Source organism: Physeter macrocephalus, chromosome 18, assembly GCF_002837175.3.
Source record: "Physeter macrocephalus isolate SW-GA chromosome 18, ASM283717v5, whole genome shotgun sequence".
Lineage (NCBI taxonomy): Eukaryota > Metazoa > Chordata > Mammalia > Artiodactyla > Physeteridae > Physeter > Physeter macrocephalus.
This window is the reverse complement of record NC_041231.1, coordinates 86,701,695-86,720,915: the sequence shown is the minus strand read 5'-3', so window position 1 is coordinate 86,720,915 and position 19,221 is coordinate 86,701,695. Positions and strand designations below refer to the sequence as shown.

Here is a 19,221-nt window from a genome sequence, read left to right as displayed (position 1 = left end):
CCTGTTCTAGATAATAGTTTTCTTAAGGAACAAAACTATAATCTAAAACTAATTTTCCCATATATTATCTGAAAGAGATATTCCACAATCAATCAATATTTGAAAACCCCATCTAAGTGGCTTAATTTTATCCAAAAGAATTTTTTTTTACATATAGTATGACATTTTTACTTACAGGAACTAAGTAAGTACTTAGTTACAGAGAATCTGTAATACTTTATCATTGTGATATTTTCACCATACATGTGATCATTCATTTTTAATACTCCCTCCTATTTGCCAGTTCCTAAGGAGGCATAGTTTATGGCAGGGCACCATACCAGTCCTTGTCTCCTTCAATCACATTACTAAAATTTTACTTAGATCAAATGACCTCATTTGATTCTATTTAATTTAATTTCTCCATTTTATTCATTTAGACGCCTAGAATCAGGAAAGCACCATTCCTAAGTTCTGACTTAACTTTTCTGTCACTTTCCAAGTCTGTCAACTAACTGAGCAGGTCAACTTAACTATAGAGAACCAAGATGACGGTAATGTCTATGCACGTTTTAAGATCGGGGGAAGTAATCTTGCATGAAATGTTTGCCATTTTAGAGAGTGAACAAAGTGTGTGCAGAACGTGGTTCCCAAACAACAGTGTCTGAAAAGCTCAACTAGATAAGGAGACATCTACAAGCCTGGGTTAGATGCTTCCCTGTGTTTCTGCGAATTTAAGAATACAAATCGTGACTCCGGTCCTCACTTAACTCAGGCTGAGCTCAAACTTTGATTTTAAAATAAGTTCTGGTTCTTGCTTCCAAGTGGGATTTGGTAGTCATTAATAAACGTAAACGTATCTCTGCCATGAAGATGGTGGATAAGGTCCTTTTTAAGGAGTTAACAAGAGGAGCGTGAGAAGTAGGGAAACTTCACCAAGGGGTAAAGATAAAGAGGGCGGAATTGAGAATGATAGGAGAGAGGGTATCAAGATGTTTAAAGGCAAGTAACCAGGTAGAGAAGGGAGTGTTTGAACAGTAGAGGGATTCATTGATGCGAATTCCTCTTTTTACGTTCCCACGGGGCTCAGGATGGGGAATGTAAATCGCGTCAACAGGCGCGGCCACGCCCCCTTTATCCGCTCTTGAGAAGAGGCCACCACACAGCCTCAGCCAAAGCAAGGGCCTCACAGCCCACATGCTGATTGGGTTTTCTTCTGGCAAGCGCCGAAAGCGGAAGTCGTGCGCCGGACCGTTGCTAGAGCGCTTGCGTGGCCGGGAATCGCCGTCAGTCCCGGTCTTTGTAGTAACTGCCCTTGTGAAAGCGCGGCTCATGGCGCCAGTGGCGCCATGAGGACGCCAGTCGCGCCGGTGGCGCTACCCCGAGGACACCCCAGGCTCTAGGAGACGGCGACGCAGCTCGTCGGGGAAGCTGCCTAACGCGCAGGCCAGACCATCCCCGTGGGGCAGCCGTTCCCACTCCCACTCCCGCGGCCGCGAGGGCCTCAGGCCTCAGTGGGGTGGGTCGGGCGTCGGCGCTCCTTGTACCTTTAGCCGCTCTGGATCTCGAGAGCGGCCCAGCGGGCTCCGCAACTACGCTTTCTCGTCCTCTTCTGTCTACTATGGCGGGTACCGCTACCATCACCACCAATATGCGGGCGACAGGCAGTGGGCGGAAGACTATGAGAAGGAGAAGGAGGAGAGCTATCGTCAGGGGAGGCTGAAAGAGAGAGAAAGGACCGGGGAGTTGGGAGCACCTGAGGTGTGGGGGCTGTCTCCAGAGTTTCCTGAGCCAGATTCTGGTGAACACACCCCGGTTGAGGATGAAGAGGTAAAGACTAAGAAGAGCAGCAGTTCACATTCCATCTCCGAAGAAAAAAGGAAAAAGAAGGTCAGTCGTTCAAAAAATAAGAAAAAAAAGAAAAAGTCCAAAGGAAAACACAGGAAATATTCTGATAATAGCGACAGTAATTCAGACTATGACACTAGATCTGATGATGATAAAAAGAGAGCAAAACAAAAGCCAAGAAGAAAGAGAAGAAAAAGAAACACAGAGCTAAAAAGCCCAAGAAAAAGACGAAGAAGACTGAAAAAGAATCCAGTGACAAAAGCTGTAAGGATTCAGAAGGGGAGTTGCCAGAAGATATCTGGATTGAGCAGTCAAAGATTGCAGATAACATGGCTCTAATAGGTCCAGAGACACCTATAATACACACCTCTCAAGATGAGAAACCTTTGAACTATGGCCATGCTCTGCTTCCAGGTGAAGGTGCAGCTATGGCTGAGTATGTAAAAGCTGGAAAGCGTATCCCACGTAGAGGTGAAATTGGGCTGAGAAGTGAAGAGATTGCATCTTTTGAATGCTTAGGTTATGTTATGAGTGGTAGCAGGCATCACAGAATGGAGGCTGTGCGACTGCGTAAAGAGAACCAGATCTATAGTGCTGATGAGAAGAGAGCCCTTACATCCTTTAACCAAGAAGAGAGACGGAAGAGAGAATAAGATTCTAGCTAGTTTCAGAGAGATGGTGTACCGAAAGACAAAAGGGAAAGATGACAAATAAGAACTTTTGTTCTATAGCCGGACTTTTAAGAATTTTATATGACCAAAATTAAAAGGCTTTATGGTGCTGCTGTGCCTACTATAAGTTCCTCAAGAAAAAACTGCTTTTTGAGATCTCTTCAGCAATTTATTTTTTGTTATTTTAATTTTAAAAGTAAAATGTGCACGTTTTTTAAAATATTCAAACACTACAGGAGGAAAGTCAATAAAATGTAAGTCTTTTACCCCAGCCCCTGATCCTTCTACCCAAAGAAATCTCTTTTTGGAATCTTCTATATCTGTCCATAAGTTCCATGTATATACAAGCATGTATGTTGCAGGCTAAAGATTGGATCTATTAACCTGAAGGGTTTTTTGTTTTTGTTTTTTTCCCTGTTTCACTGACTTTTCTCTCTTTGAGGGCTTCATTGCCTCATGGAGCCGTTCATTTACCCCAGGGAGAACCAGAAGAACCCCAGAAAGAACAAAGGATTCAATTGAGTGTATACTTCTGGTTTCCATTTAACACTGAGTTAAAAAGTAGAGGTTTATTGGCTCATTTTCCTCTTCAGTCTGGTTTCCCTTAAGTAACGAGAAGGCTGCCAAAGCTCCTGAGTTTGGTTATATATTTTCCTGGGCCACCTATGAAGAGAGAACATTTTTGTCCTGGCATTCCAAACAAGAGTACTGAGATGCAGCCTAATTAGATTAGCTTAGGTCACATGCCCTTCCTCAGAAAAGGAATTGTTGCAAGGGAAATAGGATGGCCTACCTGTGAATCTGCAGGTTTTGTCCCCCTAATGGGCTACATGGGCAAGGAATGGATACCTGAGTGAAAATCAGAGTAATGTTTGGAAGTGGGGGGTAGGCAACCAACAAATGCCCGCTACAGTTTTGAATGATGTTTTTAAAAATATAGAATAGAGAGTACAGGTGCTGAAAGCCAAAGTTTTCTTGAAGAAAAGCTTGGCTTTGACTTAGAAGCCGAGTACCTGATTGAAGGGGTGATAGGATTTATCCATAAAAATAGACATAAAAAAGATAACGATCCAGAGTGCTTGAGTATTCCAAAGAATAGATTAGGCACCAGCTAGACTAGGAGGAGAAAGAACAAAATGAGAATAAAGGAGGAGCTCATGAAAAGGAGATCAGATCAGGAGGGACCAGGTGGACAAGAGAGTTAGCATTGAGAGACTGGCTAGCACCAATCCTGGAAAAGACTTTTAGAGTGAGCTCCACTCATGTTCTGTGGTAAGACTTTTGTTGTCATCCAGTGACATCTTCCTGAACTCTGAGACTTCAGCTCTAACCAAACTAATTTGGATAAGCCCCTTTTCAAGGCTCAAGACCCTAGTAACCCCACAGAGCTGAAGGTGAAGGAGTGCAGTTCTAGAATCTGGCAGGGCAGAGTGATGTAGAAGGGCACATTTACCCCAGTATGTGACTTGATTGACACTGGATCACACTAGCTTGAGATTTTCCCCAAAGAGAGTTGGGTGAAAGCCGCCTTGTTACATATGTATATTTCCATTTTTAGAAACAAACCATACCACACTATACAGATGGATCTATACCTTGCTTTTTTCACTAAACAATATATATTGGAGCTATTTTATATCAATGCATGTAAATCTATAGCATTCTTTTTTAATGACTTTATAATATTCTATTGTATGGAAGAACCATGTTTTATCCAATGTTTAAGATGTTTTCTGTATTTTGCTATTATACAATACTTGCAGTGAAAATCTTTGTGGATGTATGAGAGTATTATCTGTAGCATACAAATCTAGAAATAGAATTAATTATTGGGTCAAAAGTCCTTTGGGTCATCTAAAAATGGCCATCTAGAAGTGGAATTATTAAATCAAAGGGAAGATATTTATTAGTGCTTTCTATGTGCTAGGCACTATAGCAGATATTAGGGATAAACCAAAGAGCAAGTTAGGCTTGATCCCTGCCATCAAAGAATTTTACATGCTACTGGGTACTTGTAACTCATGGCTGTAATGCAATAGTGCCTCTGATCATATAGAAAAGGAAGCTTTTATTTTAAATATCCTATGAATGGACCTGATGGAAACATATAGACGACGGTTTTGTTTACAAAAATGAGGATAATCCTGGAAAATGAAAATCTCAAGTTCGAAAATTGATTTGTATTATTAGTGAAATGTAGCTCTGTCCTGGTAAAAATTGCATTTTGATTTGTTCTCACCTTATCTACCTCTACCCCTTCCAAAAGATACAAACAGACTACATAAAAATGCACACCTTGAATTTTTGTTGAAAAACTCTTGTTTGTCAAGCTACATTAAGTGTAGCTTTATCCCATTATTTTCATGGGATAAACAACGCAATGCCAATAATCTCAGCCTTGATACTATGAGTGACATTTAAGAAGCCAGCCATGGTAGGGAGTTTGAAAGGGGGTAAATGAATTAGAATACATTTACTTCCTTTTAAAATTAAAATTTATGTTTACTCCTTTCATAATTTTTTTGGGGGAAAGCCCTTCTTTATAAATTTGAAAAATCAGATGTATGTTTTCCCTTCAGGACAGAATATTAACTTCTAATTAGTAAAATATTTGCATTGACTGGATTTGTTAGCCTAAGGAGAAGTTTTTAAGTAAATATATTTTACTTTAACTTTTAAAAGATATTTTCGAGCTCTGACCCTCAAGGAGAAGATAACTCTCCTGATGATAGAATTATTTTTCTTTCCTGTTATGATCATTTCAGGCTTGAAACAATATGAATTATGTCATAAAACCATGGTTAGTATGATATTTGTTTCAAAATTATCAATGATTATAGCAAAGTTTGTTCAGGTTTTTTAAAGGGTTTATTTTGTTCACAGACTATAAAAATACAGTTTGTGATGAGGTGGGCAAGAGAGGGAATATTTGTTTTCTTCTGCAGAATTTATTTTTGTAGTGATATATGATCCCCTGCACCACCCCCTCACCCCCATACATTGCGGAGAATAATCGTTGATTATTCTCTCCCATAGTAATAGACAGACTGTAACTGAGCAGGACCCTATGGGGCCTTCCCAGGACAGACACCTCCCCCATATCCTCTTATGTAGCTCCTCTCTGAAGTATGGATACATAGATAATAGTATCTGACGCATTCTTCCTGAATTGTTTTACATATGCTAAAATTACCACCAAATGGAAGAAATTAACTACTTGATGATCATGAGCCCCCAGACCTACAGGCTCCTAAGAACTGATCATGTTAACTGCCCTGTTACCGCAACACCAACCAATCAGAGAAGTGTGCAGGAGCTTGATCACCATCACCTGGCTTTTAAAAAAATGCTTTGCTGAAAAGCTTTGGGGAGTTGGGGGTGTTTTGAGCACGGACCACGCGTTCTCCTTGCTTGGTCCTGCAATAAACCTTTCTCTGTTCCAGACTCCGACGTTTTGGTTTATTTGGCCTCACTGTGCGTCCAGCTCACGAACTTGCGTTTTGTAACAATTCTTAATTTTTTATTACCTTAAACCCTTCAATCCAAATATACGTTCATTGTTCAATTTAATCTTCAAAATACTTTGACATTTATTTTTTCCACTGTATTTGATGACTTTTTAAATTGGGGAGAAATGGTAATATATGTGTCCGTGTTTTAATTACGTGAGTAAGCAAAGTGGAACGCCAGCTGTTTGTGATAACAGTAAAGTGAGCTGGCCTGTTTTACACATGAATAAAATAAATTTCGGCTTAAAAAATGAAAAAACCGTAAGCGCACACCGGACGCCCCTCTCAGCAGCGGGACTTGGAGAATGTTCAGCCAACCGTTGGGAGCTTGGCCTCCTCCTGCTAGGCGGGAGCAGAAGGCCATCGAGCCGCGGTCCTCCCGCAGTCCTAGAGCGACGCTAAAGTGAACCGCGGAGCGAGAGCCGGAGATCAGCAAAGAGTTAAGACGAGGCTTGAGAGCGTTTGGCCCTTCCTGCCGGTCGTTGGAGTGGTGAGTGGTGACTGTGCCCCAGCTTGGGGAGAACTGCAGCCCGTGGGCTGGGGATTAGCTGATTCCCTGAGGTTGGAAGTGCAGGGAAGCCTTACCCGACAGAGGGGCCGTGTGGACTTGGGGCGGGGGCGGCTGAGAGGTGTCAATCCTGGGCCCTAGGAGGGGAATGATGCTGTGGATCTAGTTATTGGGGCACAACCTTCTGCTGCGTATTTTTCATCCACTGAGCTCAATTTTAAATACCTATTAAAGGTAAGCCTTAGAAGGTAACATTTGAGCAGAAACCTGAGGGAGGTTAAAAGATCTGTGTGGCCTTCGGGGGTACAAATTTTCTAAGCGCGGGGGGAACAGCAAGTGCAAAGGCCCTAAAGCGGGAGCTTGCTTAACACATTCGAGGAACAGCAGGGAGACCAGAGTGGTTGGAGCGCAGTGAACAAGGGGGAAGTGTGTAGAAGATGATATCAGAAAGACTGGGGGGTGGGAGGAGGCCTGTAGAAAAAGTGGGCATTGTATTGTGTAAGGATTTGGTCATTTCTTGGCGTGAAGAGTTGTCGGAAAATTTTAAGCAAAGGAAAAACATCTGACATGTTTTAAAGCATCTACAGCTGGGAACTCATGATGAGAACACTGTAGGAAGGCAGGAAAAAAGCCGGTCCCAGTTTGAAGGCTGTCAGGCAGGGAGAATTCTCTCTTACTTGGGGAAAGTCAGCCTTTTTTTTTTTTTTTTTTTCTATTATGGCCTTCAACTCATTGGATGAAGCCCACTAACATTAATGAGAGCTATCTGGTTTACTCAGTCAACTGATTTAAATGTTAATCTCATCCAAAAACACCCTCACAGAAACACGAGAGTAATGTTTGGCCAAATATCTGGGTACTGGGTGGCCCAGTCAAGTTGTCACATAAAATTAACCATTTTTATTTCCTGTCTAAGAATCATTACTTTCGCAGACTTTTTTTTCCACTTTCATTAGGAGTTCTGTTGCCCCTTGAACAATGCCGGGGTTAAGGGCTCCTACCCCCAGTGCAGTCGAAAATCTGAGTATAACTTTACAGTCAGTCCTCTGTATTCACAAGGCCGCATCGCAGATTCAGCCTATTTATTGAAAAAAAAAATCCATGTATCAGTATAAGTGGACCTGCGCAGTTCAAACTTGTGTTGTTCAAGGGTCAATTGCAGCAGGATTGGCTTTTTGAATTATAAGTCCATTTTTGACAGGGAAAAATATCAGCTGGGAGTGCTACTCTAATACACATCCAGGAATATATAACAGCTAGCTGAATTTGGAACCTAACTGGCCGCAGCCACTGAGTGAGCCTCACGCATATTGGTTCAGAAGTGTGTGCCAGCAATTGGCAGACGCTATTCACTGATTTCTATAGAGTCACTCAAGAGTTGTCAAAATCAAGAATGCTCACTCTCCACATACCAAGAGCCTGTTTCAAAGGACGATGGTGGAATTCTCTGAGTTCATTTTTGACATGTTGGGTTTGAAAGGCTTTTGTAAGGTATCCAGAAACCAGATAGCCAGAAGGAAATATAGATCTGGCACTCTTGAGGTATCTGGGCTGAAAAATAAGGAAGTCATCAGCATAAAGATAGTAATTGAACTTACAGACATACCTGTCCTCTACATTACCCCCTCCTATCTTATGTCCTATTTCTCTCTTTCCTTTCAATGTCCTATTTGAATGTAATTTTTGCTTACTCTTGCCATTTTCTCATTCTCCTGTGGCAAGGTGACTGTCCTCCCTATCCCATGACCAGAATTGCCTTCACAGAGGTCACAATGACCTCTTTGTTTTTTCATTAAGTACATATGTCAGTTCGTAGGTGAACGCACCTTCCTATAACATTTCACTCTTGAACACTACCTCTTTATAATTCCAATGATAAATCAGTCAGTTGCTATTCTTTTTCTGGGGGTGGGGGAATGTTCCAGTGCGGACCAGAAAACCTGCTAAACAAATTCTAAAAGAGCTGTACCACTATTTAGTTACTATTCTTTACAATTATTATCTCATTTACCTCAAAACGTCTCTGTGAATTAGGTATTACCTTCATTTTACAAATGAGTAAACAAACAGTGTAAGTGACAGAGCTAGACTAGAACCCAGGCCTGTCTGAGGCCCAGGCTCTTTCCATCACTCCACACTTACAGAAACAGATCCCCTTGGCCTTCTAGATACTACTATCCTTGTTTTCCTACCTCTGCAGTTGTTCCTTCTTACTTCTCTTCCTTACATGTAGGTGTTTTCCAGGGTTCCAGCCCCACTTAGCCTTTTCCCAGCCATAACTAACAACTACCCTGAACATGTGAGGTTTTCCAACAGTTCTGTGCTCAGACTTTTCTGTCTGAAAAACCCTTTCCCGATTTTCTTGCCTAACTTTCACTTGTCTTGTAAGAGTCAGAAGGACTCACCTCCAGAAAGCCTTTTCTTTCTTTTTTTTTTTTTTTTTTTGCTATTTAATTGCTTTATTAGCTTTACATTTTTCCATGCAAATGGGTGAAACTCTACTGTTGACAGAAACTTAGATTGGGTGCCAAGGCAACCTCCAATGAGAAGCTGGTAACACAGAACCCACGTGACACATGGAAATTACATAAGGTTCACAGCAAATGGATCAGTAAAGGCATGTCAGGAAAATGCAAGGAAAAGGAGAATGACAGTGGGAATCACAGTATTAATCTCATGGAATATGGCAGGAGTCAAGGCATAAGGCAAAATTCATCATGATGGTCATGGTGATTAGAGAGCTCCCCCATAAGGATACGCAGACAATTCCTCAATTTCAGCTCCCTATGTTTTCTCCTGATTTCTCTCATCTCCTCCATGAACATTTCCATATCATCTCCATCTCCACACATCCCATCGTTGACCTGCCTCTTGGGTATGGCCCATTGGAAATTAGGGGCAAGTTGGTGAGCCTGTCCCTGTCTATTATTTCCTGCTGGCTGGTGGCCTTCGCCCCCTCCCAAAGGGCAGTCTTCCTCTCCATTCTGCACAGGTTGCTCCATTTCTTCGTTCTCCTGGACCTATCCTTGCTGCCTCCTGCTCTTGATTTTTGCCACGAGTGCGCCGCCTAGACGCTTAGTCCTGCAGACCTGCGAAGGGCCGGGGTGGGGGCAGGGGGCTTCAGAAAACCTTTTCTGACCTGCCAATTCACTTGAGATGTCTTACGGAGCAGAGAGCTGTAAAGGCCAAGGAGTTCTTTTATCTCTGTATCTCAGCAACTAAGAGAGTCTGGCACATTGTAGACAATCTGTAAATGAGATGAGTTATGAATATCCGTATATTCTTTTAGTTCTGATACTGGCTTTAATTAATGAACCTACAAGCAGTTTTACTCATTTTGTGTCTTTTTTCCCCTCTCAACATTTGGAGAATTTTCAAATCTACTGAAAATTTGAAAGAGTAGTACAATTAATACGATATACCCCTCATATAGCAGCAGCTGTGAACTTCCTGCTACATTTGTGTTCTCTCTCTCTCTCCACTTACTGCCCCCCATAATCCCCCCTCCCCAAAACATTTGAAAATAAGTTTTAGTACCATCTCCTGAGAATAAGGATATTCTCTTACGTGACCACCTGAGAAAACTCTTAAGATCTATACACTTTTTCTGTAAAGGGCCAGATAGTAAATGTTTTGAGCTTTGCAGGTGATACAATCTCTATGGCAACTACAGCTGACCCTTGAACAGAAGGGTTTGAACTGCATGGGTCCACTTATGTGCTGATTTTTTCAATAAATATATTAATAGTATCAATACCTCTGTTTTCATTTTACAGATCTTTAAGTGTGGGGAAAAGTTTGTGTTTGATTACAAATCACAATATGTGGAGTCAAAAGAACTAAAGTTTGAATCCTGATCCTATCCAAGCTGTTTCAGCTTCCTACCCTTGGTCATCTACCAGTTCCTTTGTGTTTGAGGCAGAAATAGTAAGTAGTTACACGGATTTTTGACTACACAGGGGTCAGTGCACCAATGTTCAAGTACTCAGTCCTGCCAGTGTATTGTGAAAGCAGTTGTAAACACTATCTAAACAAATGGGTTTGGATGTATTCCAGTAAAGTTTTATGTACAAAAACAGCCTTTGGGCTCTATTTGGTCTGCTGGGCCATAGTTTGCATATATATATTATTCATATTCAGATTTCTGAATTTTTCAAAACATATTTGTATCTTTTTTTTTTAACTCAAGAGCAAATTTCACACATTGCATTTTGCTTTATCTCTTTAATCTAGAAAAATACCTTATCCACACCTTTTTGTATTTTCATGAAATTGAGTGTTTGGAAGAGTACATGCCTATTGTAGAGAAGCTGCATTCTGGACATTCTGGATTTATCTGAAAGTTTCCTCATTGTTAGATTCATGTTAAACACTTTTAGTAAAAATGCTACATAAGTGATAAGGCACAAGGTCAGTTGTCTTGCTGTTGGTGTTACTAGGTTTCATTTGATTGTTTGTGACTGCCAGATAGCTCCATTCTTCCCCTTGTAATTCATAAGCAATCAGTGTGGTGTTTCTCTGAGACTATGAGATTGTCCTTTCCCCCTACTCCGTTCACCCAATGATTTCACCCATTTGTGGTCCTTGATTGAAACAGTTATTTCCTCAAGGGCTACAAAATGGTGATTTTTTTTCAAATCTGTTATTCCTGCTATGTTAGCTGGCAGTCTTCTGTAAAACAGAGTCTTCTCGTTTTGTATGGTTGTTTCAGAGAGAAAAGAAAATGGATAGTAATTATTGGAAATGTATAAACCCAACAAAGGGGTATTGCTATTGTTGTTATTATCATTACTACTACTATACTATTACTGTTTCTGTGATTCTTGTTATTACATTTTCAGGGGTATCCCTGAGGAGGCAGTCAAAAGAAAGTTCTCCAGAACAGAGAGAGCAGTCTGAAGCTGGGGATGGCGACAGCATTGGTAACCACTCCTTCCCTGGCTCCTCTGAATCTGAAGAAGGAGGGACTTCACTTAGTGAAGGAGGATCACCACTCTACTCGGGAACAGGGGGTCAAGCTGCAAGGAAATGGCGCAGGCCTCGGGCAGGAGCCATTGTGCAAACAGTTCAGGCAGTTGCGCTATGAAGAGACCACAGGACCTCGAGAAGCGCTGAGCCGGCTCCGGGAACTTTGCCGACAGTGGCTGCAGCCCGAGACCCACACCAAGGAACAGATCCTGGAGCTGCTGGTGCTGGAGCAGTTCCTGACCATCCTGCCCGAGGAGCTGCAGGACCGGGTGCGGCAGCATCACCCAGAGAATGGGGAAGATGTGGTTGTTGTACTGGAGGATTTGCAGCCAGAACTGGGAGGAACAGAACAACAGGTGGGAAGGGTCAGATGTGCTCTTTTGTAGGAAAGCAGGAATTGAGACCTCTGGCCAGAGCGGTGGCCATGAGCTCACCAGTGGGAGAATCGCTAAGCTTTGGTTCAGTTTCTTTTCAGTCTGGCTGTTCATTGCTGAAGGTCTTACCTCAGCCTTACCTGTCTCTGCTGGGAGGAAACTGAATGTGCTCCAGGTTCTCCGGCCTCTTTTCTTTGCCCTTCTGTGGTTTCTCTTCGCTCTTTTTTCTAACTTTGAAGTGTTTTTCTGAACAGCAGTTTCCTCCTAAACCCACGTGTACCTAATCATCCCTAGGACCCAAACCAGGCAAAGAAACAGAAAATGCTTGTGGAGGAGACGGCCCCTCTGAAAGCAGTGCCGAAGCAGCAGGTCCAGCCTGAGGGTGAAATTCCCAAGCCCAAGAGACAGAATGGTAAGAAGTAGACTGCATCTTCCTGCATGTGAGATGTGGTGGGCTTCGTGGTCCCCCCCCAACCTGAGGCCCTGCTCAGCACCCTTGGCATTTTGCGTCTTGTTCTTGTTTTGAGTCAGGTTTACTGAGGTGTAAATTACATGCAGTAAAATTCACTCTTTGTAAGTGTACAGGCCAATGACTTTTCACAAACATGAAATAATTGTAGTTGTCTAATGACCACCACAATCAAGATATAAAAGTTTCCATCACCCCAGACATTTCCTTTTTCCCTAATCCTTGTTTCTGTTTTTGGATATTTCTAGTTTGGAGGGTTTTTTTGTTCAGTTAAAACTGAATGCTTCTCCTGTGTAGACCTTCACCTTCCTCTTCTCCCCATTACTGTAGGGGTGAATTTAAAAAGCAGTGCTAGTTTCTTACCCAAGGCAAAGAATTCCAGCCACATGATTCATTACTCATTTTTTCTTACCACATTCAAATTATTGTAAACGACTACTGTCTTTTACTTCTAAATGTTGCCTGAATTATTTTTTTTTGCTCTACCGTATTTTCTTTGACTCTGAATTTCTCTTTCTAATTTCTAACCCTTTCATTTTCTCCTCTTTCCAGTCTGATACAAGCCCTGCTTCTCTTTTTCTTTTACTGTCTGTCATTTTAGTGCTTCCACTGAAGTTAAATTACCTCCTGTTCATTCTCTGTCATTTAAACACATTCATTAATGTTGCTCTCCTCGTTAAAGCCCTTCAGTGAGCTAAGTAATGTTATTCTTTCAACTTTTTTTTTTTGATGTTTGAAAAATTCCATAATAAAAAGCAAAAAATAAAAACCAACCCACCACCTTCAGTGACTCCCAATAGCCTTTAACAAAGGCCTCACACGGCACGTTCTGGCATTTGCAGACCTTGCAGCCCCATGTCCACTAATATCACCAGCTTGCTCTGATTTGCTTGAGACTTTTAGCTCCAGCTGTTGCGTGTTCTGGGAAACCCCTCAGTCCCAGACACATTGGGACAGTTAATCACCCTTTGTTCCACCTGCTCACACTGTGTGTTCCCCTCATGCTGAGTTGCATTCCATTTCCCATATGCTCCTCTTCTGTCTGGAATACTTTTTCCTCACTCTCCCTGGCTAATTCCTACTCATCCTTCAGGACCTAGCTTAGATATCACTTTCTTTGTCCTTCCCTAATTTCTCCAAGTCTGGATCAGTTTCCCCACCTCTGCTGCTAGAGCTCCAAGTTTTCTCCTACCACAGAACTGATCGTATTATATTAGAGTTGCTGGTTTACTTCTCTTTTTCTCCCACCAGACCAAAAGGGCAGGGACTTTGTTTTGTTTCCTGAGTCTGCTACTGTCCCTGGACTAGAGTAGACCTTCAGTAAATGTCTATTTGATGAATGGCTGATTTCAATTCTAAAGGCTTCTTTTACCTACTACCTACTCCCCCTGCTCAATTTCTGAGTCTGCTTCAAAAGTCTTCCTCTTCTGGAAGCTTTCTGAGTAAAGTCGCTGAAAGAGAGGGGCCTACCTTTTCTAAACAGCCTTGCAGAAATGAATTTATGCCGTGTAATCAGTGATGGGTGTTTATTTTAAGTATGAAAAGTAGATTTAGCAATAGTAGATTCTTGAAACTGTTCCTTACCCTCTAGATCTGTTGAAAATGTTATTTTATGTTCTTCTTTTATTTATTTATTTACTTTTGGCTGCATTGGGTCTTCGTTGCTGTGCGCGGGCTTTCTCTAGTTGCAGTGAGCAGGGGCTACTCTTTGTTCCAGTGCGCGGGCTTCTCATTGCGGTGGCTTCTCTTGTTGTGGAGCACGGGCTCTAGGTTCGCGGGCTTCGGTAGTTGTGGCATGCAGGCTCAGTAGTTGTGGCTCGTGGGCTCTAGAGCGCAGGCTCAGTAGTTGTGGTGCACGGGCTTAGTTGCTCCGCGGCATGAGGGATCTTCCTGGACCAGGGCTCAAACCCGTGTCCCCTGCATTGGCAGGCAGATTCTTAACCACTGCGCCACTAGGGAAGCCCCGTTATTTTATATTCAAGTTCAGGTTGTTTTTCAGTTTTGGAGGCCCCTGCCTCCCCTTTTAGTTGTGTATGTCATTATAAAATCACTGGAAAAGAACCTCTCTCGTTCTCATCCCTTAACTCTCACTCCCTCCCCCATGGAGCCTACTTCATCCTCTTGCAAAAGGCCTTTATACACAGTACATGTTTTTAATCTTCCCTCTCCCACATGTGCTTTTACTTTCCCTGATGTCTCCTTCCCACATCCTTCACTTTCTCATCTACTCTCACTCTTTAAATGATCTGCTGCCTTTATCTTGCTTACACGGGGTAACCCTCATTTGCTTGTTATGAGTGCTGCTTAGATGCTCCCTCTTCTATTTTCTCCATCCATCTCCCCTTTTACTCTCTCATTCTGACTTTGCATCCCCTTTCAGGCTCCTGGACTTAAAAGACTTATCCTATCTACTGTTCCTTCTCACCCTCTTCCCTGTGTGTCTGAGCTAAGGTTTTATTCAGCACACATTGTTATAATTTGCTTATATGTCTTATGTTCCAGGCATATAAGCAAATTATTACAGCACTGAGATATAATAGCTCCATTGAACCACACAGGAAAGCAGTTACTGCTGTCCAAGGAGATCAGGAAAGGCTAAGACATTTTTGTGGACTTCATGTTACCATCAGGGCCTTGTGGCCCAGTGTTTTTGATTTATTGGTGAGGACACTGAGCCCAGAAGAATTACCTAAGATTACACAGTTAATCATGATAAAATTGGCACCACATCTGCATGTCTTCATTTCTAGTTTATTTCTTCATTTCTGGTGCTAGCCCTTTCTTATTGGCCCCAGGGTACTCAGTTGACCTAGCTTTCTAATTTTCCACATGAGGCCATTATCAAGAACATACAGCCATGCCCTTTATGACAGTTTGCTTGCTTGCAAACTTCTGTGTATGTGTATGTATGTATAGATGTGCGTATCACATGATAAACCTCAATCCATTTAAAATAAGTTGCCTCTCACCATAATCCCCCAAAAGCAGCCACTGTTAAAGAGTTTCTTATGTATCATTCCATGTATGTTCTATGCAAACACCAGCACCCACAACATTTCCACTTTGCACACATGGCTTGATTCAATTTTTTTTCCTCCTAATTGTAGATTCCTTTCCCTAAGCACCAAAAAACAAGTAACTGGTGGTATATATTTAATGTTTCAGGTGAGGAGACAAGGATTGAGAACGGGAAGCTGGTTGTAGAGACAGACTCCTGTGGAGGAGTGGAATTACCTGGGAAAATATCTGAACCCAAAGAGGCTCATTATGAGGACTCTAACTTGGATAGGCAGCAGGCCAAGGCCAAGGAGAAGACTGACTATAAATGCTCAGAATGTGGGGAGGGGTTCATCCAGCACTCAGACCTGATTAAGCATGAAGGTTCACACACGGGAGAAAAGCTCTGTGAATCTGAAGTGTGTCAGAGTTCTAGTCTTACTGGACATCAGAAAATCCACTGCAGAGAGAAAGGTCATCAGTGTCATGAGTGTGGGAAAGCCTTTCAGAGAAGTTCACACCTTGTCAGACATCAGAAAATCCATCTTGGCGAGAAGCCTTATCAGTGCAAGGAGTGTGGAAAAGTCTTTAGCCAGAATGCAGGCCTTTTGGAACATCTCAGAATCCATACTGGAGAGAAACCTTACCTGTGTATCCACTGTGGAAAGAACTTTCGGCGCAGTTCTCACCTTAATCGACACCAGAGAATTCACAGTCAGGAGGAGCCCTGTGAGTGCAAGGAGTGTGGGAAAACCTTTAGTCAGGCCCTGCTCCTCACCCACCATCAGAGAATCCACAGCCACTCCAAAAGCCATCAGTGTAACGAGTGTGGGAAAGCCTTCAGTTTGACCTCAGACCTTATTCGACACCACAGGATTCACACTGGAGAAAAACCTTTCAAGTGTACTATATGCCAGAAAGCCTTCCGACTAAACTCACACCTTACTCAACATGTGAGAATCCACAACGAGGAAAAACCGTATGAGTGTAATGAATGTGGAGAAGCCTTCAGGCAGAGATCAGGTCTTTTTCAACATCAGAGATATCATCACAAAGACAAACTGGCTTGATGAGGTGTCCTCTCCTTATGGACCATCAGAGACAGTACATTAACAAGCAAGCTGGCACTTTAGGAAAAGTCACTCTAGCCAACTCTGGCAGAGAACTCTTGGGGACCAAGTTGGAGGCTATCTGCCTCCTCTCTCTTTCCTTCGTTTTCCTTGTAGTCAGCTTTGGGCCACAGTAATTTGACCCTAGACCCTGGGGGATCAAAGGTAAATAGCATTCTTTACTGCAGGACTTCTCAGAGCCTTTAGCATGCTAAATGCATAGCTATGCATCTCCAAGTAGTAGAGAGCTTCATGATTGAGTGAGGGCTTTAAGTCGGCAATGAATCAAGTGTCCACAGATTTACAGGCTTAAACAGAGCAAGAGCAGGTTGATATTTTTGCATATGCTACAGCAACAGACTCCTATACAATAAAACCAATGATGTTTGGAAATATATCACACTCAAAGGTATCTTAAAGCACAGGTTAATGGTGAACATTTTCACCCACTGGTTTTACTACCCTGCCTGCCCCTAGCATTATCTCCTCCTTCCCCACCCCCAATCAGCATTTTGGAAAGCAAAGATGATCTAATTTTACCATTTCGCAGCCCCATCACTGCCATATACCTCATTGATTAGGTTTTATTTAGACTATGGAAGAGATTTCATAAGCCATTTGAATGAACCGGGCTGAATTAATCCAAGTAGCAGCTGTCTTACTTCATAACTCCAGTGTCAGTATAATGGCTGCTGCATAGAAACTTCAATAAATGGGGAAAGAAATTGGACTTTTTTCCTTTAATACTGAGGACAGGATTTTAAAATGCTGCTTGTTCTGGAATTTTGAAAGTCAAATCAGAAAATCAGCTTGGAAGAGATCATGATCTTCATGTTGTGAATGCCAAAATGTCATGGTAATGATGAAGAATATTAAGCTTAGGGAAGTCCACTTCTGAATATATCACCAGGATGATAAACATCACTTGCTGATTGGTGGTAGCTGCTTGGGGTACTTCTCACTCTGTCACGTGAGTGCAAAGACTGGTGAGCCCTCATGTTTTGCTGAGGTTTTTGTTCAGCTGCAAATAGTTTAAAAAAAAAAAAGTGGGAATGATATAGTAAAAGTTCGTTTTTCTCTTAAATAGAAAAGGCCAGAGACAGCAGTCCAGCACTGGTAAGGTGGTTTCATGACATCACTAGGGAACCCAGTCTCTGCCTTTCATGCCATTATTCCTTAAGGTCATCATATGATCCTTGATGGCTGCTGAAGCTCCAGCCATCACATGCAAAATGTAGACAAAAGGCAGAAGGACAAAAGAGACTCCTCCCGGTCAGTCAGCTCCCTTTAAGCAGCCTTCCCGTAAATCACTTCAGCAGGTGTATCATAGGCCAAATCTTAGAAAAGGGAAGCTGGAAAATGTGTCTTATTCTGGGTTGCAGAATGCCCAGCTGAAAATCAGGCTTCTGTCACTAAGAGTAAAGGGGAGAATGAAGGCTGAAGTAGGCACTTAGGGGCCTTTTATATAGATATAGGTATATTTTTATTTTTGGCTGCGTCAGGTCTTCCATTGCTGCATGCAGGCTTTCTCTAGTTGAGGAGAGGGGGCTACTCTTTGTTGCGGTGGTGGGCATCTCATTGTGGTGGCTTCTCTTGTTGCGGAACACAGGCTCTAGGCGTGGGCTTAGTTGCTCCACGGCATGTGGGATCTTCCTGGACCAGGGATCAAACCCAGGTCCCCTGCATTGACAGGCAGATTCTTAACCACTGCGCCACCAGGGAGGTGCCTGGCACTTAGGAGTCTTTGACCCACTTCCCACTCAGATCTGAGTGGGTGCAAGCTGACCAGAGCAACAGTTAATACCATTATCTGGAGGAAGACCAAATCAGCAGGAGAAGCAGCTGTAATTTTTTGAGACATTAAAGAATTTTATGGAAAGTCAGTCATATTCCATTGCTTAGGAAACCATAAAGGTATGTGTCTTTATTCTGCCTTTATGAGTAAAATTAAGTTGATAACAGGGATTTTTCCAAGAGTTTTGAGGGGTGTGCTGAGGTTAGTACCTAAACATTTAGCTCTATGTCGTAGTTTAAATCTATTTGATTCTGTTCAGTTTAAGGAAAGAATATGGAATATCTTTATTATTCTCATTAAAAAGCAAAGATAATTAAAAGATTCAAAGTATGAAGAATTGATATATACCTTAAATATCTGGAAAATTTATTTTGACTTTCTCTTTTCATGATGATTCCATAGTATAGGTATTATAAGCATTCTAAGTTCATTGACACCTTAACCTTATTCTTCCTTACAGTTCCAAAGGAGATGGTGTTCTCATCTGTACCCTGGGGCAGATCCATAACCACCTGGGCAAAATTTTGGATACAGATATATTTAAATAACATGTTTTCCTTATTTATTCCTGAAAATTATAGAAACATTGAACAAAGGGCAAATGTTATAACAGATCTTGATTGGGGTTTTGCTTGCAATGTAAGACATCCTAGACACCCTAAAAGGCAGTTAAAAATCTTTTCAGAGAGCAGAAGTCCAGGAAGACTAACTGTATTGCAGCAGTATCTTCTACTGATCAGCCATGTCTGTTTGGGTCTACTTTTTTTTTTTTTTTTTAATTAATTAATTAATTTTTGGCTGTGTTGGTTGGTCTTCGTTGCTGCGCGCGGGCCGTCTCTAGTTGTGGCAAGCGGGCTGTCTCTAGTTGTGGCGAGCGGGGGTTGCTCTTCATTGCCCTTGCGGTGCGCGGGCTTCCCACTGCAGTGGCTTCTCTGGTTGCGGAGCACGGGCTCTAGGCACATGGGTTTCAGTAGTTGTGGCATGTGGGCTCAGT

At 42.2% G+C, this 19,221-nt stretch overlaps 4 protein-coding genes and 1 non-coding gene across 6 annotated transcripts in view; 2 read left to right on the top strand and 3 right to left on the bottom strand.

Annotated features, from left to right (window-relative positions):
* ZSCAN31 (zinc finger and SCAN domain containing 31) overlaps window positions 1-19,221 on the bottom strand; it is a 284,613-nt gene that overhangs the window by 209,826 nt on the left and 55,566 nt on the right. The gene's annotated exons all lie outside the window — the stretch shown is intronic.
* On the top strand, window positions 528-2,548 carry NKAPL (NFKB activating protein like). Its single transcript, XM_028478763.1, is given in 4 exon segments — window positions 528-609; window positions 1,334-1,992; window positions 1,995-2,476; window positions 2,478-2,548. Coding segments are annotated over 4 exon segments (1,287 nt in total). The 3' UTR covers window positions 2,542-2,548.
* On the bottom strand, window positions 8,426-8,489 carry LOC112064390 (U7 small nuclear RNA). Its single transcript, XR_002891502.1, has one exon. It is a non-coding gene; the product is annotated as a U7 small nuclear RNA (small nuclear RNA).
* LOC102983139 (protein BEX3-like) lies at window positions 9,209-9,922 on the bottom strand. Its single transcript, XM_007105812.3, has one exon. It carries the CDS (start codon window positions 9,515-9,517, stop codon window positions 9,209-9,211), a length of 309 nt encoding a protein of 102 aa, XP_007105874.1. The 5' UTR covers window positions 9,518-9,922.
* On the top strand, window positions 10,306-16,393 carry ZSCAN26 (zinc finger and SCAN domain containing 26). Of its 2 annotated transcripts, none has more exons than XM_028479414.2 (4): window positions 10,306-10,442; window positions 11,357-11,839; window positions 12,164-12,269; window positions 15,492-16,393. In XM_028479414.2, exons 2-4 carry the CDS (start codon window positions 11,423-11,425, stop codon window positions 16,391-16,393), a joined length of 1,425 nt encoding a protein of 474 aa, XP_028335215.1. In that variant the 5' UTR covers window positions 10,306-10,442; window positions 11,357-11,422. The 2 variants fall into 2 exon arrangements, with proteins under 2 accessions (XP_028335215.1, XP_028335213.1); XM_028479412.2 differs by having other exon boundaries at window positions 12,152-12,269.